Below are 15,089 nucleotides of genomic sequence, written 5' to 3'. Positions count from 1 at the left end.
TATTAGCTGGCCAGAGTGGCAAACACACTGACTGCGTGTGCACAACTCACCAAAACATAAAATTAATGATAGAACATGCCAAACTACATACAGTAACAAACAGCAGCCTAAACAATTATAAGCAGTGAATTGCAAAAATGCTTTGCAACCCATCATCAGTTGATTGCAACATGGGAAACTGTGAATACTCCCCAGAAGAAACTGTCACACGTAAAATTTTAAAAGACTCTTTTCATGAAAACTTAACTGAACAAGTTCAGTTCCGACAGTGGATGTCAGTTGACCGATGTAATCTGGAAATTGTTCATAAAACTTCTGAAGAATTCATAGATTTATTTTGTAGTAAGAGGTCAACTTTGATTCGGCATGACTTCATTGCCAAGCAACAACGAACATTCCTTAACTCCACAAGAGAAAACTTTATGGAATCTGAATTTGTTGTCATATGTGATTTTTCTGAAAATTATAGTATAGTTCTACAGGATGAAGCTCAGAGTTTCCACTGGACAAAACAACAGATTGCCATTCATCCTTTTGTTATATATTACAAATAGGAAAACAAAATTGAGCATATGAGCTTTGTCATTGTTTCTGATTGCCTGGAGCACAATACAACTGCAGTTTACACCTTTCAAAAGAAGCTAATTTCATATCTAAAAAATAAATTTCAAAAGATTCCAAAAAAGATATACTATTATTCTCACGTTTCTGACGCTCACTATAAAAATAAGAAAAATTTCCTGAACCTTTGCCTTCATGAGGAAGACTTCAACATAAAAGCTGAGTGGCACTTTTCAGCCACAGCACATGGGAAAGGGCCTTGTGATGGAGTAGGGGGTTCAGTAAAGAGACTGACAGCTAGCGCAAGTTTGCAAAGGCCATACCGAAATCAGATCCAAACCGCACGAGATCTATTTGAGTGGGCAGTAGATAATATCACAAATGTTGATTTTGCATACTCCACTCAAGAAGACTATGTTGCTTCAGAAATATTCTTAAAACGCCGACTTGAAGATGCATTGACAATCAGAGGAACACAGCAATTTCACACTTTCATTCCCAACACTACAGCAAAATTAATAGTCAAATACTTCCTAGGCGATATGCAGAGTTGGGAGAGGGAAGTAACCACATCACCAGAAACTGAAGTTACAAGATGTATCAGGCTATGTCACCACTGTATTTGGCAGAAACTAGTGGCTTGGGTACATTTTAGAAAAAAACGAAGAACTTGATGATGTGAAAATAACTTTTCTTCATCCATGTGGACCAGCTAAGTCATTCTCTTATCCTGCACATGCAGATGTCCTGCGAGTGTCAGTTGTGGATGTTCTCACAAAAGTGAATCCATTTACTCCGACAGGGAGAACATACATTCTTAATGAAAGTGATATAAACCAAATCAAGTCAGCTTTATTAAAATGTAATATGTGAAGTTACAAGACAATTTATTGGGAAACTGCTTTCAACTCAAAACTTAATTTTTGTCTCAGGTTAGTGTTAATGTATATTTCATAGAAAGTTGTTTCAAAATCATTCTTAGTACCTATTGTGTTAAATTTAGTGATGTACAGATACCTGTTACTCAAAAACAAGCATTACGTATTTAATTTGTTTAATATTCCATTTCAAACAACATGAACCAGAACTATTATGTAAATACTTGTACTTATTCATACTTTATTTCAGTTTGTAGTTAAATGTTCCTTATTCATACTTTATTTCAGTTTGTAGTTAAATGTTCAATTTCTTGTTTTTGTTATATCAGTTAATATACTGTTAGTGAAATTGTATGAAATTAAAATAAGCAATAAATTTAATTATAAAATATGCTGATTAGTTTTGGTTTAATAAGGTCATGTTTCGATATTTCTAATACTTTTTTCCTTACCTTTCAGAATATTTTAAAGAAATTCCTGTTTGTTAAAGGTCAATTTGGTCAAACTAGGGTCGTTAGTAAAAAAGAGGTCCGGAATAATTTTTTTTTTAATGATGAACCCATCATCTTCCCAGATTTATATTTTGCCATGTGATTTACAATAGTATGAAATAGTTATGGAAATATTTTGAAATTTTTCAATTATGTGCTTTTTGTAAAAATATTAAATCAAAATATTAATTACCATTTCGAAAAAGGTTATTAAGTAGAAGCTATGTTTTGTTGTATATCCCTGGAAAGAGCATGCAAAATGACACCTTTCCCAGTTCTTTAGCTCAATTAGGACAGTTCTTAGGACAATTTAAAAAACATCTGTTCACACATTTTGGCTGGTTTTTGAAAAGTTTACATAGCCATATTTAAGGAATGGTTTGAGTTAAAAAAATTGAAATTTGGTATTTTTCTTAGTCTCAGTGCCCACTATAAGTATACCAACTTCAGCAAAATCTAAGAGGGCGAGGTAAAATAGGTGTGTTGATTTGACATGGAATGACTCTGTTAAATGAAGTTCATAGATATTAATTGATATTGGTGGGCATAACGCTTGAGTTATTTTGGTCAGGTTTGTTAAATCTCCAAATTGTGATTTGTTGGTATCGTAGTCTTCAGTTGGCCAATACAGATGAAATGAAATTTTCAATATCGGATATCTAGAGTTTTGTGTGGTTTTGAGGTTATCATGGATTTTGTATGAGCTGTTTAGGTTCAGTTTTCCATAAAGCAGGTGGCAGACTTTGTGTAATTGTAAGATACTGGAAAAATGTAGTCAGTCTACAAGGGAGATTGCTTACACAACAATTGTGTGTCTTGTAGTATACCCTAACCTAAATATTACTCAAATGTGTGGGACAAATACCAGATGTGACGAATTCAAGATACTGAACATACAGAGAGAAGGGCAACACAAACAGCCTCTAGTCTGATTAATTGATCATCATCACTGAAATGCTGAAAAACATTAACTAACTGCTTGAAGGTAGACTCCAGCAATGTCAGGAAAGTGAAGAATCTTGGAATACACTACAGTTCCCTTTGTATCGCTCCCACAGGGACTACAAAAACAATATTAGATTAATTACAAACTGCACAACAGTATTTAAGCATAATTTTCCCTGTGTTTCATCCGATTTTCTTCGGCATATTTAACACAAAACTTAACAGATAAAGATTTATGTAGAATTATACACTGTATCTTTCACGAAAACGCGTTACCTAGCACCCTATTACAAACTGTGAGTTTTAATTCCGTATTTTGGGAAGGAACTACGAAAATAAATCTTACTCAAAAAGTAAACTCATCGGACATCATTTTGTAAAATGGAAAATGAATGGTCAAGAACTGACACTTTGGATATGCGAGTATCGCAAGTTGGGTTGGTCAAGAACTAACACTTTTGGTATGTATCACAAGTTGGATTGGAAATCTGACTAAGTTGATAATGATGGGATGCGGAGCGCTCTGTACGTTTACCGCAGATATATTTTCAACTGGATACCATTGTTCTATATTTCCCAACCACATATTATTGGTCGTGGATGGTAGGGTGGCATCAAATCTGTCTTCCAACAAAAATGCTGAATGCATACCTGCAGCAGTTGCTCCGAATTCAGGGAATCGAATGATATCAAATTAAAAGATTTGTTCAGAGGACTCTTGTTCAGCTCTTGAACAACATACTTCAATTGATCACTCATGTTTCCAAGAATATCGTATTCGAAAAGTATACCAAATCGGTGTCTCTCACAACTCAGTTGTGTTGTTTATGTCAAAGCATACAAACGTGAGGTAAAGTCATACCACACGTTGCTGGGATGTGGACCTATCCAAAGAAGCAAAGTTTATTTACTTTCCGCTTAGCTGGACTGTAGCAGTTTCACCTCATCGTTAACGGGAGAGTTGTATAAATTTACCAGTTTATTTATTAGCAAGATAGAGCCTCATACTTTCGAATCACCGACGTTGAAAGAAATTACGAAAACCACATTTTTAAGGAGTACTGGTAATGTCTTCGGGGTTAATCTTTGACAAGAGCGTAGTTGTGGATGGTACACGTCAAGCATAGTGCATGAAAACATTGTGTTTGCATGGGTAAGATGGCACCAAAAAACAGCAAGGAAGCGCAGGTGGGTTATTCATAAACTTAATTATCATGTTCCTTCAGCTTTGCATTTGTGTTCTAAATCCAGAAAAAATGTACACCAAGCACTAGCTCATAAAACATGAGGTGTGTACAAGCTTACCGCCTGACAGTTATATCGGCGCTGTTCCTCTACAAACTGTATTATTTATATTGTACAAAAAAGTGTTCAGTATTAATCCTTGTTTCCTGTATATTTCCCCACAAAAGGACTGATTTTCTTGCACTCGTAGTTGCAAATACGGCAGCCGTTCAGGCAACAAGTTAGTGATATTTGTTGTCACCTTCCCCTTCCTTTATCCGCCATATCAGTTACTGCAGGTGAGGGTTGGCTTTTTTATGTGTAGCATCCACCCAAACTGTACCTCTTCCCCTACAACACCTACCATACAATAAATTTATACAAAAAATTAAAAACCACAGTTTGAAATAAATCTAGCAACTGCTACCAGTTTCATGGATTTCCAGCGCTTGTGGCAGATCACCATACTTATCCATTTACATCTGTATTCCGCAAACCACTGTAAAGGGTATGGCTGAGGGTGCATCCCATTGTCCCAGTTATTAGGGTTTCTTCCCATGCCATTTACATATGGCGTGTTGGAAAAAATGATTGTTTGAATGCCTCTGTGTGTGCTGTAATTATTTTAATCTTGTCTGCACGATCCGTATGTGAGTGGTATGTAGTGGTTGCAGTGTATTCCTAGAATCATCATTTAAAGTGTGTTCTTGAAACTTTGTTAGCAGACTTTCTTGGCATAGTTTACAGAGTCTACAAGAGACTGTCAGTTCAGTTTTTTCAGCTTCTGACACTCTTGCATGGGTCAAACAAACCTATGAACATTTGTGCTGCCCTTCAGTTAGGTTAGAGAATTCCCTCCCTAAGCCCGACAAGACGCCTCCTGAGACGCGGCAAGGCAGGAGTAGGCAAAATGCAACAGGGGAATAACAATATTAATGTGCTAATAGTAAACTGCAGGAGCGTCTATAGAAAGGTACCAGAACTGCTCTCATTAATAAACGGCCACAACGCCCATATAGTACTAGGGACAGAAAGTTGGCTGAAACCACATGTAAACAGTAATGAAATCTTAAACTCAGATTGGAATGTATACCGCAGAGATAGGCTGGACAGCGAAGGGGGAGGCGTGTTTATAGCGATAAGAAGTGCAATAGTATCGAAGGAAATTGATGGAGATTGGAATTGTGAAATGATTTGGGTGAAGGTCACTGTTAAAGCAGGCTCAGACATGGTAATTGGATGTCTCTATAGGCCCTCGGGCTCAGCAGCTGTTGTGGCTCAGCACCTGAAGAATAATTTGGAAAATATTTCGAGTAGATTTCCCCACCATGTTATAGTTCTGGGTGGAGATTTTAATTTGCCGGATATAGACTGGGAGACTCAAACGTTCATAACGGGTCGCAGGGACAAAGAATCCAGTGAAATATTTTTAAGTGCTTTATCTGAAAACTACCTTGAGCAGTTAAACAGAAAACCGACTCGTGGCGATAACATATTAGACCTTCTGGTGACAAACAGACCCGAACTATTTGAATTAGTTAATGCAGAACAGGGAATCAGCGATCATAAAGCGGTTACTGCATCAATGATTTCAGCCGTAAATAGAAATATTAAAAAAGGTAGGAAGATTTTTCTGTTTAGCAAAAGTGACGAAAAGCAGATTACAGAGTACCTGACGACTCAACACAAAAGTTTTGTCTCAAGCACAGATAGTGTTGAGGATCAGTAGACAAAGTTCAAAACCATCGTACAATATGCATTAGATGAGTATGTGCCAAGCAAGATCGTAAGAGATGGGAAAGAGCCACCGTGGTACAACAACCGAGTTAGAAAACTGCTGCGGAAGCAAAGGGAACTTCACAGCAAACATAAACATAGCCAAAGCCTTGCAGACAAACAAAAAATACGCGAAGCGAAATGTAGTGTGAGGAGGGCTATGCGAGAGGCTTTCAATGAATTCGAAAGTAAAGTTCTATGTACTGACTTGGCAGAAAATCCTAAGAAATTTTGGTCCTATGTCAAAGCGGTAGGTGGATCAAAACAAAATGTCCAGACACTCTGTGACCAAAATGGTACTGAAACAGAGGATGACAGACTAAAGGCCGAAATATTAAATGTCTTCTTCCAAAGCTGTTTCACAGAGGAAGACTGTAGTGTGCTTCCTTCTCTAGATTGTCGCACAGTTGACAAAATGGTAGATATCGAAATAGACGACAGAGGGATAGAGAAACAATTAAAATCGCTCAAAAGAGGAAAGGCCGCTGGTCCTGATGGGATACCAGTTCGATTTTACACAGAGTACGCAAAGGAACTTGCCCCCCCCCCCTTCGTGCAGCGGTGTACCGTAGGTCTCTAGAAGAGCGTAGCGTTCCAAAGGATTGGAAAAGGGCACAGGTCATCCCCGTTTTCAAGAAGGGACGTCGAACAGATGTGCAGAACTATAGACCTATATCTCTAACGTCGATCAGTTGTAGAATTTTGGAACACGTATTATGTTCGAGTATAATGTCTTTTCTGGAGACTAGAAATCTACTCTGTAGGAATCAGCGTGGGTTTCGAAAAAGACGGTTGTGTGAAACCTAGCTCACGCTATTCGTCCACGAGACTCAGAGGGCCTTAGACATGGGTTCACAGGTAGATGCCGTGTTTCTTGACTTCCGCAAGGCGTTTGACACAGTTCCCCTTAGTCGTTTAATGAACAAAGTAAGAGCATACGGACTATCAGATCAATTGTGTGATTGGATTGAGGAGTTCCTAGATAACAGAACGCAGCTCGTCATTCTCAATGGAGAGAAGTCTTCCGAAGTAAGAGTGATTTCAGGTGTGCCGCAGGGGAGTGTCATAGGACCGTTGCTTTTCACAATATACATAAATGACCTGGTGGATGACATCGGAAGTTCACTGAGGCTTTTTGCACATGATGCTGTGGTGTATCGAGAGGTTGCAACAATGGAAAATTGTACTGAAATTCAGGTGGATCTGCAGCGAATTGACACATGGTGCACGGAATGGCAATTGAATCTCAATGTAGACAAGTGTAATGTGATGCGAATACATAGAAAGATAGGACCCTTATCATTTAGCTACAAAATAGCAGGTGAGCAACTGGAAGCAGTTAATTCCATAAATTATCTGGGAGTACGCATTAGGAGTGATTTAAAATGGAATGAACATATAAAGTTGATCGTCGGTAAAGCAGATGCCAGACTGAGATTCATTGGAAGAATCCTAAGGAAATGCATCCGACAACAAAGGAAGTAGGTTACACTACGCTTGTGCGCCCACTGCTTGAGTACTGCTCAGCAGTGTGGGATCCGCACCAGATAGGGTTGATAGAAGAGATAGAGAAGATCCAACGGAGAGCAGCGCGCTTCGTTACAGGATCATTTAGTAATCGCGAAAGCGTTACAGAGATGATAGATAAACTCCAGTGGAAGACTCTGCAGGAGAGACGCTCAGTAGCTCGGTACAAGCTTTTGTTAAAGTTTCGAGAACATACCTTCACCGAAGAATCAAGCAGTATATTGCTCCCTCCTACGTATATCTCGCGAAGAGACCATGAGGATAAAATCAGAGAGATTAGAGCCCACAAAGAAGCATACCGACAATCCTTCTTTCCACGTACAATACGAGACTGGAATAGAAGGAAGAACCGATAGAGGCACTCAGGGTACCCTCCGCCACACACTGTCAGGTGGCTTGCGGAGTATGGATGTAGATATAGACATAGACATGTTCAATATCCTCTGTTAGTCCTATTTTATATGGGTCCCACACACTTGAGCAGTATTCTAGAATGGGTCACAGGACTGATTTGTAAGCAATCTCTTTTGTAGACTGATTGCACTTCCACTGTATTCTACCGATAAACCTATGACCGTTTGTACTGCCCTTCTTAATGCCTTATCCACAACTGAGCCTATGTAATCATTCGATTTCATATTGTTACAAAGTGCTACACCCAGATATTTGTATGAGTTGGCCGATTCTAACAATGACTCATTCATATTATATTTTTTTGTTTGAAATTTTATCAGGATCAGACTGTATTTATGCAGCTACTTTCAGGTAGTACTTAGTTATAGATAACTGTGTCATCTACAAAAAGCCTGTTGAGACTTTTTATTTGTCTGCAAGGTTATTAATATACAATGTGAACAGCAAAGATTACAACACACTTCCCTAGAGCACACCCAAGAAGTTATTTCTACATCCAACGATGACTCTCCAACCAAGATAACGTGCCACAGCTTCCCCCCCCCCCCCCCCCCCTTAAAAAAAAAAAAAAAAAAAAAAAAAAAAAAGCCTCAATCAAGTCATACATTTTACTTGATACCCCCATAAAATCGTACTTTTGACTATAAGTGCATGACTTCTGTTTCTTTGTTGGATTCATTACAGCTTACTAACCGCCACAAAAACAACTACAAGAAGCAGTAGATGAGCAATAGTAATATACGCAACAAATTTCAAAAACCTCTAGACTTACCGCAGCCACAACAGTGACTTTCAAATACACTGACTGCATATATGACACCATGTACCTCATCTCCATAATGTCTGAAGTCATATCAAATGCCCAACTATGTCTTAATATTTTACAAGTTGGTGCAAGGGGCACATTAGTGTTTTCACAGTCCTTGGGTCAACAGCAGATGCTCTTAATTTGTGTGCCTTCATTTGAAGACTGGATCTGTGTCTTATATTACAAGTTACCTGAAACAAATTGTGTGCAAAGTATCCAATAGGATCATTACCGACTGAGGCAGTGCATCTATTAAGACACTGTCCTCATATTTGAGAGGATGGAGTTGCTCTTTCTGGCCATCCTGGTTTAGGTTTTCTGTGGTTTTTCCAGATCAATAAGGTAAATGTTGGCATGGTTCCTTAAGTCCATGGCTGACCACCTGTCCACTCCTCATAGACTAGCTGACCTGACCTCATAAATCAATAAATCATATTGTGTGTTGTGTATTCTGACATGTTGATTTGGATTGTTTTACCTTGACAAATCCTATATCATTGTGAAATGATCCTTGAATGGATAAATGTAAGTGGTGGGTAAATAAAAATAAATACTTTTTAAATTTACTTTATCTTTATAGAAAATTTGAAGATTGAGTTAATATCATAATTTTAGTTAATAGCATATTCAGAAAAGAAATGAATTTACAGTGTGTCTGAAAATTGTACATTTGCCACTTTTGGACATTTGTAAAACCATTTAATGTTGAGTAAAATGTAATTATTATTTTTATTATTAATAATTGGATACATGCAGATATCACATTCAGATCTCTTGTTATATACAGAGCAATCTTCATGATACTGTACTGCACACAGCATTTCACACATTAAGAACAGGTTCTGTTCAACTTTTGATAAAGGGTCAATAATTGAGTAAATTTTGAAATTTATGACAGCTTTGTCAGTAACAGCATATAAACAAAAACAGTAAGTTCATGTTAATGCTGTGATCAGTGGGTATTCCAGGGGATGAACTGGCCATCTGTTTGGCTAGATAAGCAATTACTCACCCAACATTCACTTTGACAGTTCCAGGTGTGAATTTGCAGATGCGAGAAAGGCCCCGACTCCTTTGGATATGGAACGTCATCTGATGGGCTAATGCCCCATCTAATAAAATCTGCACAATCAAAGAGTCTGTGATTGCTTGACATCACTCTTCCCATTTCTCCCAGAAGTAATCCCCCATCCTATGTCATGTCAGCATTGGTCACAGCAGATTAATCTGTAGTTTCCTCTTGTGTAATGGGCCACTCCAACACTGTGGTTGCAGAACCTTACAGAAAGTCGCTCACATCCTGGTGGAATCCCTTCTCCTGGCTCTACATGTCAAGCATAGTCTTCATGATTCTTTGCCTCTAATGTTTATGGATGACAGTTTGACTGCTGCTTCATTTCCTCCCAGAAAGTGGTTATTACTCTCATATATGAGATGTTAAACACCTTTTGAGGTGGGGTAGGAGAGGTTGGGGCTGAGATGTCTCCTGACACATGGTCGTCTGGGGAACCCTCACTCAACCCTACCTCCTTTGACAGGTGCCTTGATCATCCATCTTTTACTCTGTTTTTAATTGCTTGTATATGCAAATCGTCCTATTCTATTGCACCCTATGTCATTTTTTTAAGAGTGCCTCTTCATATAGCAGTACAATGAAAGCAAGACCTCAAGAATTCCTTATCCTGGGTACTAGCTGATAAAAACAGTTGAACATATTCTTGTGCTTCCTCTGAGTGAGTAGGTTCTGTTCCCATCTAAACACGTTGACAGTATCAGATCAGGGGAGGAACAGTTGCTGAAGTGATGCCTTCCACCGCATACAGGGCCCGTGGAATACTTGACTGTGCCCAACTACCTACCGACCTGATTATCTCTCTCAACTTATTTGTCTATTGTCAATCCACCAATGTTCATTATGTTTTTATCCTTTTCACTTGTGCGTATCTCCTCCCCACCCAACTATTAGGAATTATTTGTTGTTACTGTCTTACTCTCTACATCGGGTTAGTGGGGTCAGACATGGGGAGTGCCTCTCGCTACTGATGGCCCGCTCTCTGGTGTGCAGACTGGTCCAGCCTACATATTGTACTTGTATCATTTCTCATTTCTGGCATCAGTATAGCTTTCAATGCCTTGATTTTACCCCTTCTGCATGCCGTCACATTTGATGTCTCCAATGCAAGATGGACTGTCCCATGAATAAGGGACCGGTGAACTCTCTGTTTAGCCCCTTACCCCCCTCCACCACCACAATCAATCACAACTGCAAGCTCTTAGTCTTATTCATGTGCCTTTCAACAATTTCCTCTACTATTCAGGCAGTTGTTACCAAGGTACCATTCATTTCCAAGCAGCACTATTTTAATAAAACCATGTACTTTTCTCAAGAATACAACTGTTAGGTAGTAACATTTTAAACTAATCCTCAAATACAGTATTTTGTTGCATTCTGCATAACCTTTAAATTCAGCTGAGTCTACTTTTACCTGCTTTTGGTATTTTATTATTCATTCATGGCTGACTTTTAAAAGGATATTGACAGGTCGTGGTATTACAGTTTAAGAAAAGACATTATTTGTAAACACAAGAAGTTACATACAAAAATGCCCAGGTTTTCAGCCATGGCCTTGCTGTAAGATTCGTCTGGCATTTGGCTGTAGTGTTATAGGGAAACGATGGATAACCTAGATTAGAGTGATTAGATGAAGAGTGAAGCATCCGTCGTCCTGAATATGTGGTCAGTCTGTTTTAAAACAGCTCAGCTTTATTCAGTTTATTCCCAGTGTACTTTTTTCCCCAAAGAAAGTGTTTAGTGATGTAAAAGAGTGGTGCCACACTGTTCTATTTGCTTCTCGGCAGGAATCATCGAGGTCAACCGGAGTTTACAGTACCACCTCTTTGCTTTGATCTATGACAAAACTATGTTGTGAGATATCATGGGGTGCAGCATATTTTATATTTGAAATGGGTGGTGTATCCAGGGGACATGTTGGGGTTATGTAGTGGTGCTCTGTAGTGTGGGATGTTTGTTTCTGTATTGTTTGTGAGTGATTTTGGTGATGAATCAAACTCCTTCTGTTCTGTCTGTGAGGAAAGTTAATGAGTTATTTCAACATCGGCAGTTGTAGACAGTTTTCGGGTCTGGATTATTAGTGTGGGGTGCTTTTGTAATTGTGATTTAATTTTGTGCTTTGTTTTATGAAGTTCACAAGTAGGTCTATGCATACTACAGTGAGGGACAAAAAGTTGACTAGGATTAAATTCCTACAGTTGTTTGGTTTAATTGCAGAGTATGTGGAGTGTTACGCTTGTGGAGAAGGTATGAGATTGGCAAAAGTTGCTGCATATAATTCCAGGGACCAGTATACGTGGCACTGTAGGAGGACAGCTTCGGCATTCTATCTGGGGGGGGGGGGGGGGGTATCTGGTCTGAGAAGTCTAGGCTGACCACTCGAAAGATTGTGATGATTACATTGTTTTTGCTATCACTATATTGCAAGATTTATGTATTGTCTTGTTTTTTTGTTGCAGGTGTACGGTATGTTTGTTTATGCGTTTTCTTGTCTACTGAAATTGGCATTAATGCAAATGTTTGGGTTGTGCTGATAGTTGTTGCTAATTATGTTAGGATGTTGTTGGTAGATATCATGGAGTTTGTTTTACCCACATCAGAGAGGTTGGATTTTCAATGTTGGTTAGTCCTGTATCGAGCCAGTATTGCATTTTTGAGATATGTGTGGCTTCATGGTACTGTGGTCTTCATTTGAGCTATATAGCTCAAGGGAAATTCCTGGTACCAGTTTTCTTTTGCTGACAATTTTGTTTGCTTGATTTTTGTGTTAGTATTTGTTTTGGTGTGTCTGTTATTGAGACTGACATATATTTATTTTGTGCTCATTCAAATGCCCCCCCCCCTCTTTCCCGCATTGTCCCATTGCTGTTAAATACTCTCTGGATTATTTATGTCTGTTTGCTTGTCTAATGAGTGATGTCATTGTCACCATATTTGATATGCCTAAAGTAGCAGTGTCCACCACCTTGATGACATCATGGGTCAAAGCTAATGGGTGTTACCACAATCCTCAGTTTCATGCTATATGTATTAGTTTGTAATGTAACACAACAACATACATCAGGACCTTGGTGACACTGTTTGGCTTCCATTTTTTGCACTGCAGGTTGCCATTTCTTTGCTAGAAAAACTGAACCAGAATCTCTGTAATGAGTGATTTTGAGATCAGAAAGATGATGTTTTTGGTATTATCTGTTGCAGAGCTTCAAGTAAGATTTTCTAGGCAAGAAAAGAGAAAAATAAAAATTACAGTGTTGAAGTGTGGTGTGAAATGACAGATGCTTTATTGTTATTGTTTATTTATGTTACATTTTTGCACCAAACCACTACTTGGTGGTGTTTAAATAATCCCCACTGTGTGGCATATATTGCTTAGGAGTTAATTTTTAACTGCCTGTACAAATAAGTTCATTTTAGGGTCTCTTTGATCTCCTTGAACAACTTATTGTAAAGATTTATCCCTTTGTAGAAAATGTTGTTTTCGAATTTTATATTTATTTTTTCTTGTTAATTACAAGCTCACTCTAGATCTTGTTCCATGGTCATGGGCAGAGCTGTCTGCAGTAATGATCAATGTTATTTTTGACTTGTGAAATTGGTTGGTGAATGTGTGGTTAAAATCACCACTGTTTTGAACACGTCTTTACAATCAGCCCAATTAGTGTTTTTGGTTAGTTCTATTTACCTTATCTGTTATTTGCACACTTTATTAATATTTTCTGCATTTGCTCTCAGAAAAGAATTCTGTAGCTAAGAATTGATTGTATGTTTGTATATTATGTAATGCCTGTTACACAGTGATGACAGGACTCAAGGCAAGTATCTCTATTTGTTCACAAAACTTCAACTTAGAATCAGTGTTTGTTCCTATAAATTTTGTGTTTGTTACTCAGTCTGTAGAAGTACCATATGCATTTAATTTAAATGCCATTTTCTCTCTCCAAAATGAAATTCATAACATTTTATGTTCAGTGTAACTTGTTGAGCAACTGGTCACTTTCTTGGTCATTTCATTTGCTTTCTATACAAGGAGTTATACCATTGTCCCACAGGCCATAATAGAAAAGAAAATTTTTCTCCAAGATTAACACTATTAGGAAAGTCATTAATGTGAAAGAGGAACAGTATTGGCCCTAATACACTACCCTGTGAACTCATATATTGACATATTTTGGTTCTGATAAATGTTTCACTAAATGTTTAGCCTTATTTGAGGTTTGTCAAAATTTACTCTTTGTACTCTGTGTGCTGAGGTAGGTTTAAATTATAAATGCATGAGCAACTTACCCAGTTTGTGACAATTAGTGTGAAATTTTTACTTCTGAAGATCATAATTATAACAGTAATGAAAGAGAAATTACAGGGTGAAGTGTAAATAATTTCAAGGGCAAAAGTGCAAAAGGAAATAAAGAGCAAGCATGGAACAAGTAAACTGTCTCCAAACTATGATGTCTTTAGAATGTGCATTTCAGCAACAGGTTTTATTTTCTTTTTGTTTTTCCAGCCACAAGACAAACCAGTGAAAATCAATAAATGGGATGGTTCTGCTGTCAAAAACTGCTTGGATGATGGAGTGAAAGAGGTACAGTAATAACTTTGTCTCTTTCTTTACATCATAATTCATATAACTTTGTCTCTTTCTTTACATCATAATTCATATTGTGCATTGTACTGAATTAGTCTGTTTTTGGAGAAATATTGAGCATTCTTTATCACCCTATATTGTGAATGAACATTGTAAGGGCCAACATGGCAATTCGTCATAAAATACAATATTTTTTTATCAGATTACTCTAATGAGGATACTATATAAATAATACTGCTGAATATCTGTAGATCAACTGTAATATAATCAGATAAATAAAAAAAATCTACTCACTGAGCGGTGCCCGTCCTCTCCCCGGGGGCTCACTGCTCTTTGGTGGGTTCGAGCTTGGCTACCACAGGGCCCTAGCCTTAGCAGCATCTTTTCCCTTCCGTTATTCTGCATGTCTATCCTCTTGTTATTCTTTTTCTCCTTCCTTGGGGAACACCTCTGCGATGCTTTTAGGAATGTGTTCTGCATTTTCAGTAGCTGACATCAGAACAGTCTCTCCACTGTTTTTGGTTGTTTTTTTCTTTCTTCATTCTCCTTCTCCTATCTTTCCTCTGCTTCGGCATTTGAGATTCCTTTTTTCCTTCTTTCTCCCTGTGCACTCCTGAAGGCCGGCCCATGCATCTGGTGTCTAACAGGTGACTGGGTAACACTCAATTCCCAGCCCCAGGTCGGCAGATAGGATTTGCACGAACCCTCTAGTACGGACCAGGCCCAGGGAGGGGTGATTGCCTGATCTGCTGCCTTCCCAAAGTGCTGATTGGTCCCTCTGTCAGCTGTTCGGGAGTTAGGTGAACGA

At 38.3% G+C, this 15,089-nt stretch overlaps 2 protein-coding genes across 3 annotated transcripts in view; one reads left to right on the top strand and one right to left on the bottom strand.

The window, feature by feature from the left end:
* LOC126335082 (intraflagellar transport protein 81 homolog) overlaps positions 1 to 3,722 on the bottom strand; it is a 136,066-nt gene extending 132,344 nt beyond the window's left edge. For both annotated transcript variants that reach the window (XM_049997977.1, XM_049997976.1), the window contains exon 1: positions 3,527 to 3,722. In XM_049997977.1, coding sequence (XP_049853934.1) covers positions 3,527 to 3,634 — 108 coding nt within the window. In that variant the 5' untranslated portion in view covers positions 3,635 to 3,722. The remainder of the gene's footprint in view (positions 1 to 3,526) is intronic.
* Positions 3,723 to 3,785: 63 nt separating this feature from the next.
* LOC126335089 (signal peptidase complex subunit 2) overlaps positions 3,786 to 15,089 on the top strand; it is a 37,719-nt gene continuing 26,415 nt past the window's right edge. Inside the window, exons 1-2 of the mRNA XM_049997987.1 lie at positions 3,786 to 4,063; positions 14,201 to 14,278. Coding sequence (XP_049853944.1) covers positions 4,025 to 4,063; positions 14,201 to 14,278 — 117 coding nt within the window. The 5' untranslated portion in view covers positions 3,786 to 4,024. The remainder of the gene's footprint in view (positions 4,064 to 14,200; positions 14,279 to 15,089) is intronic.

The sequence above is a fragment of the Schistocerca gregaria genome, chromosome 2 (assembly GCF_023897955.1).
Source record: "Schistocerca gregaria isolate iqSchGreg1 chromosome 2, iqSchGreg1.2, whole genome shotgun sequence".
NCBI classification, from domain to species: domain Eukaryota; kingdom Metazoa; phylum Arthropoda; class Insecta; order Orthoptera; family Acrididae; genus Schistocerca; species Schistocerca gregaria.
Note: the sequence above shows the minus strand (reverse complement) of the source record. Positions and strands in the feature narration are given on the sequence as shown.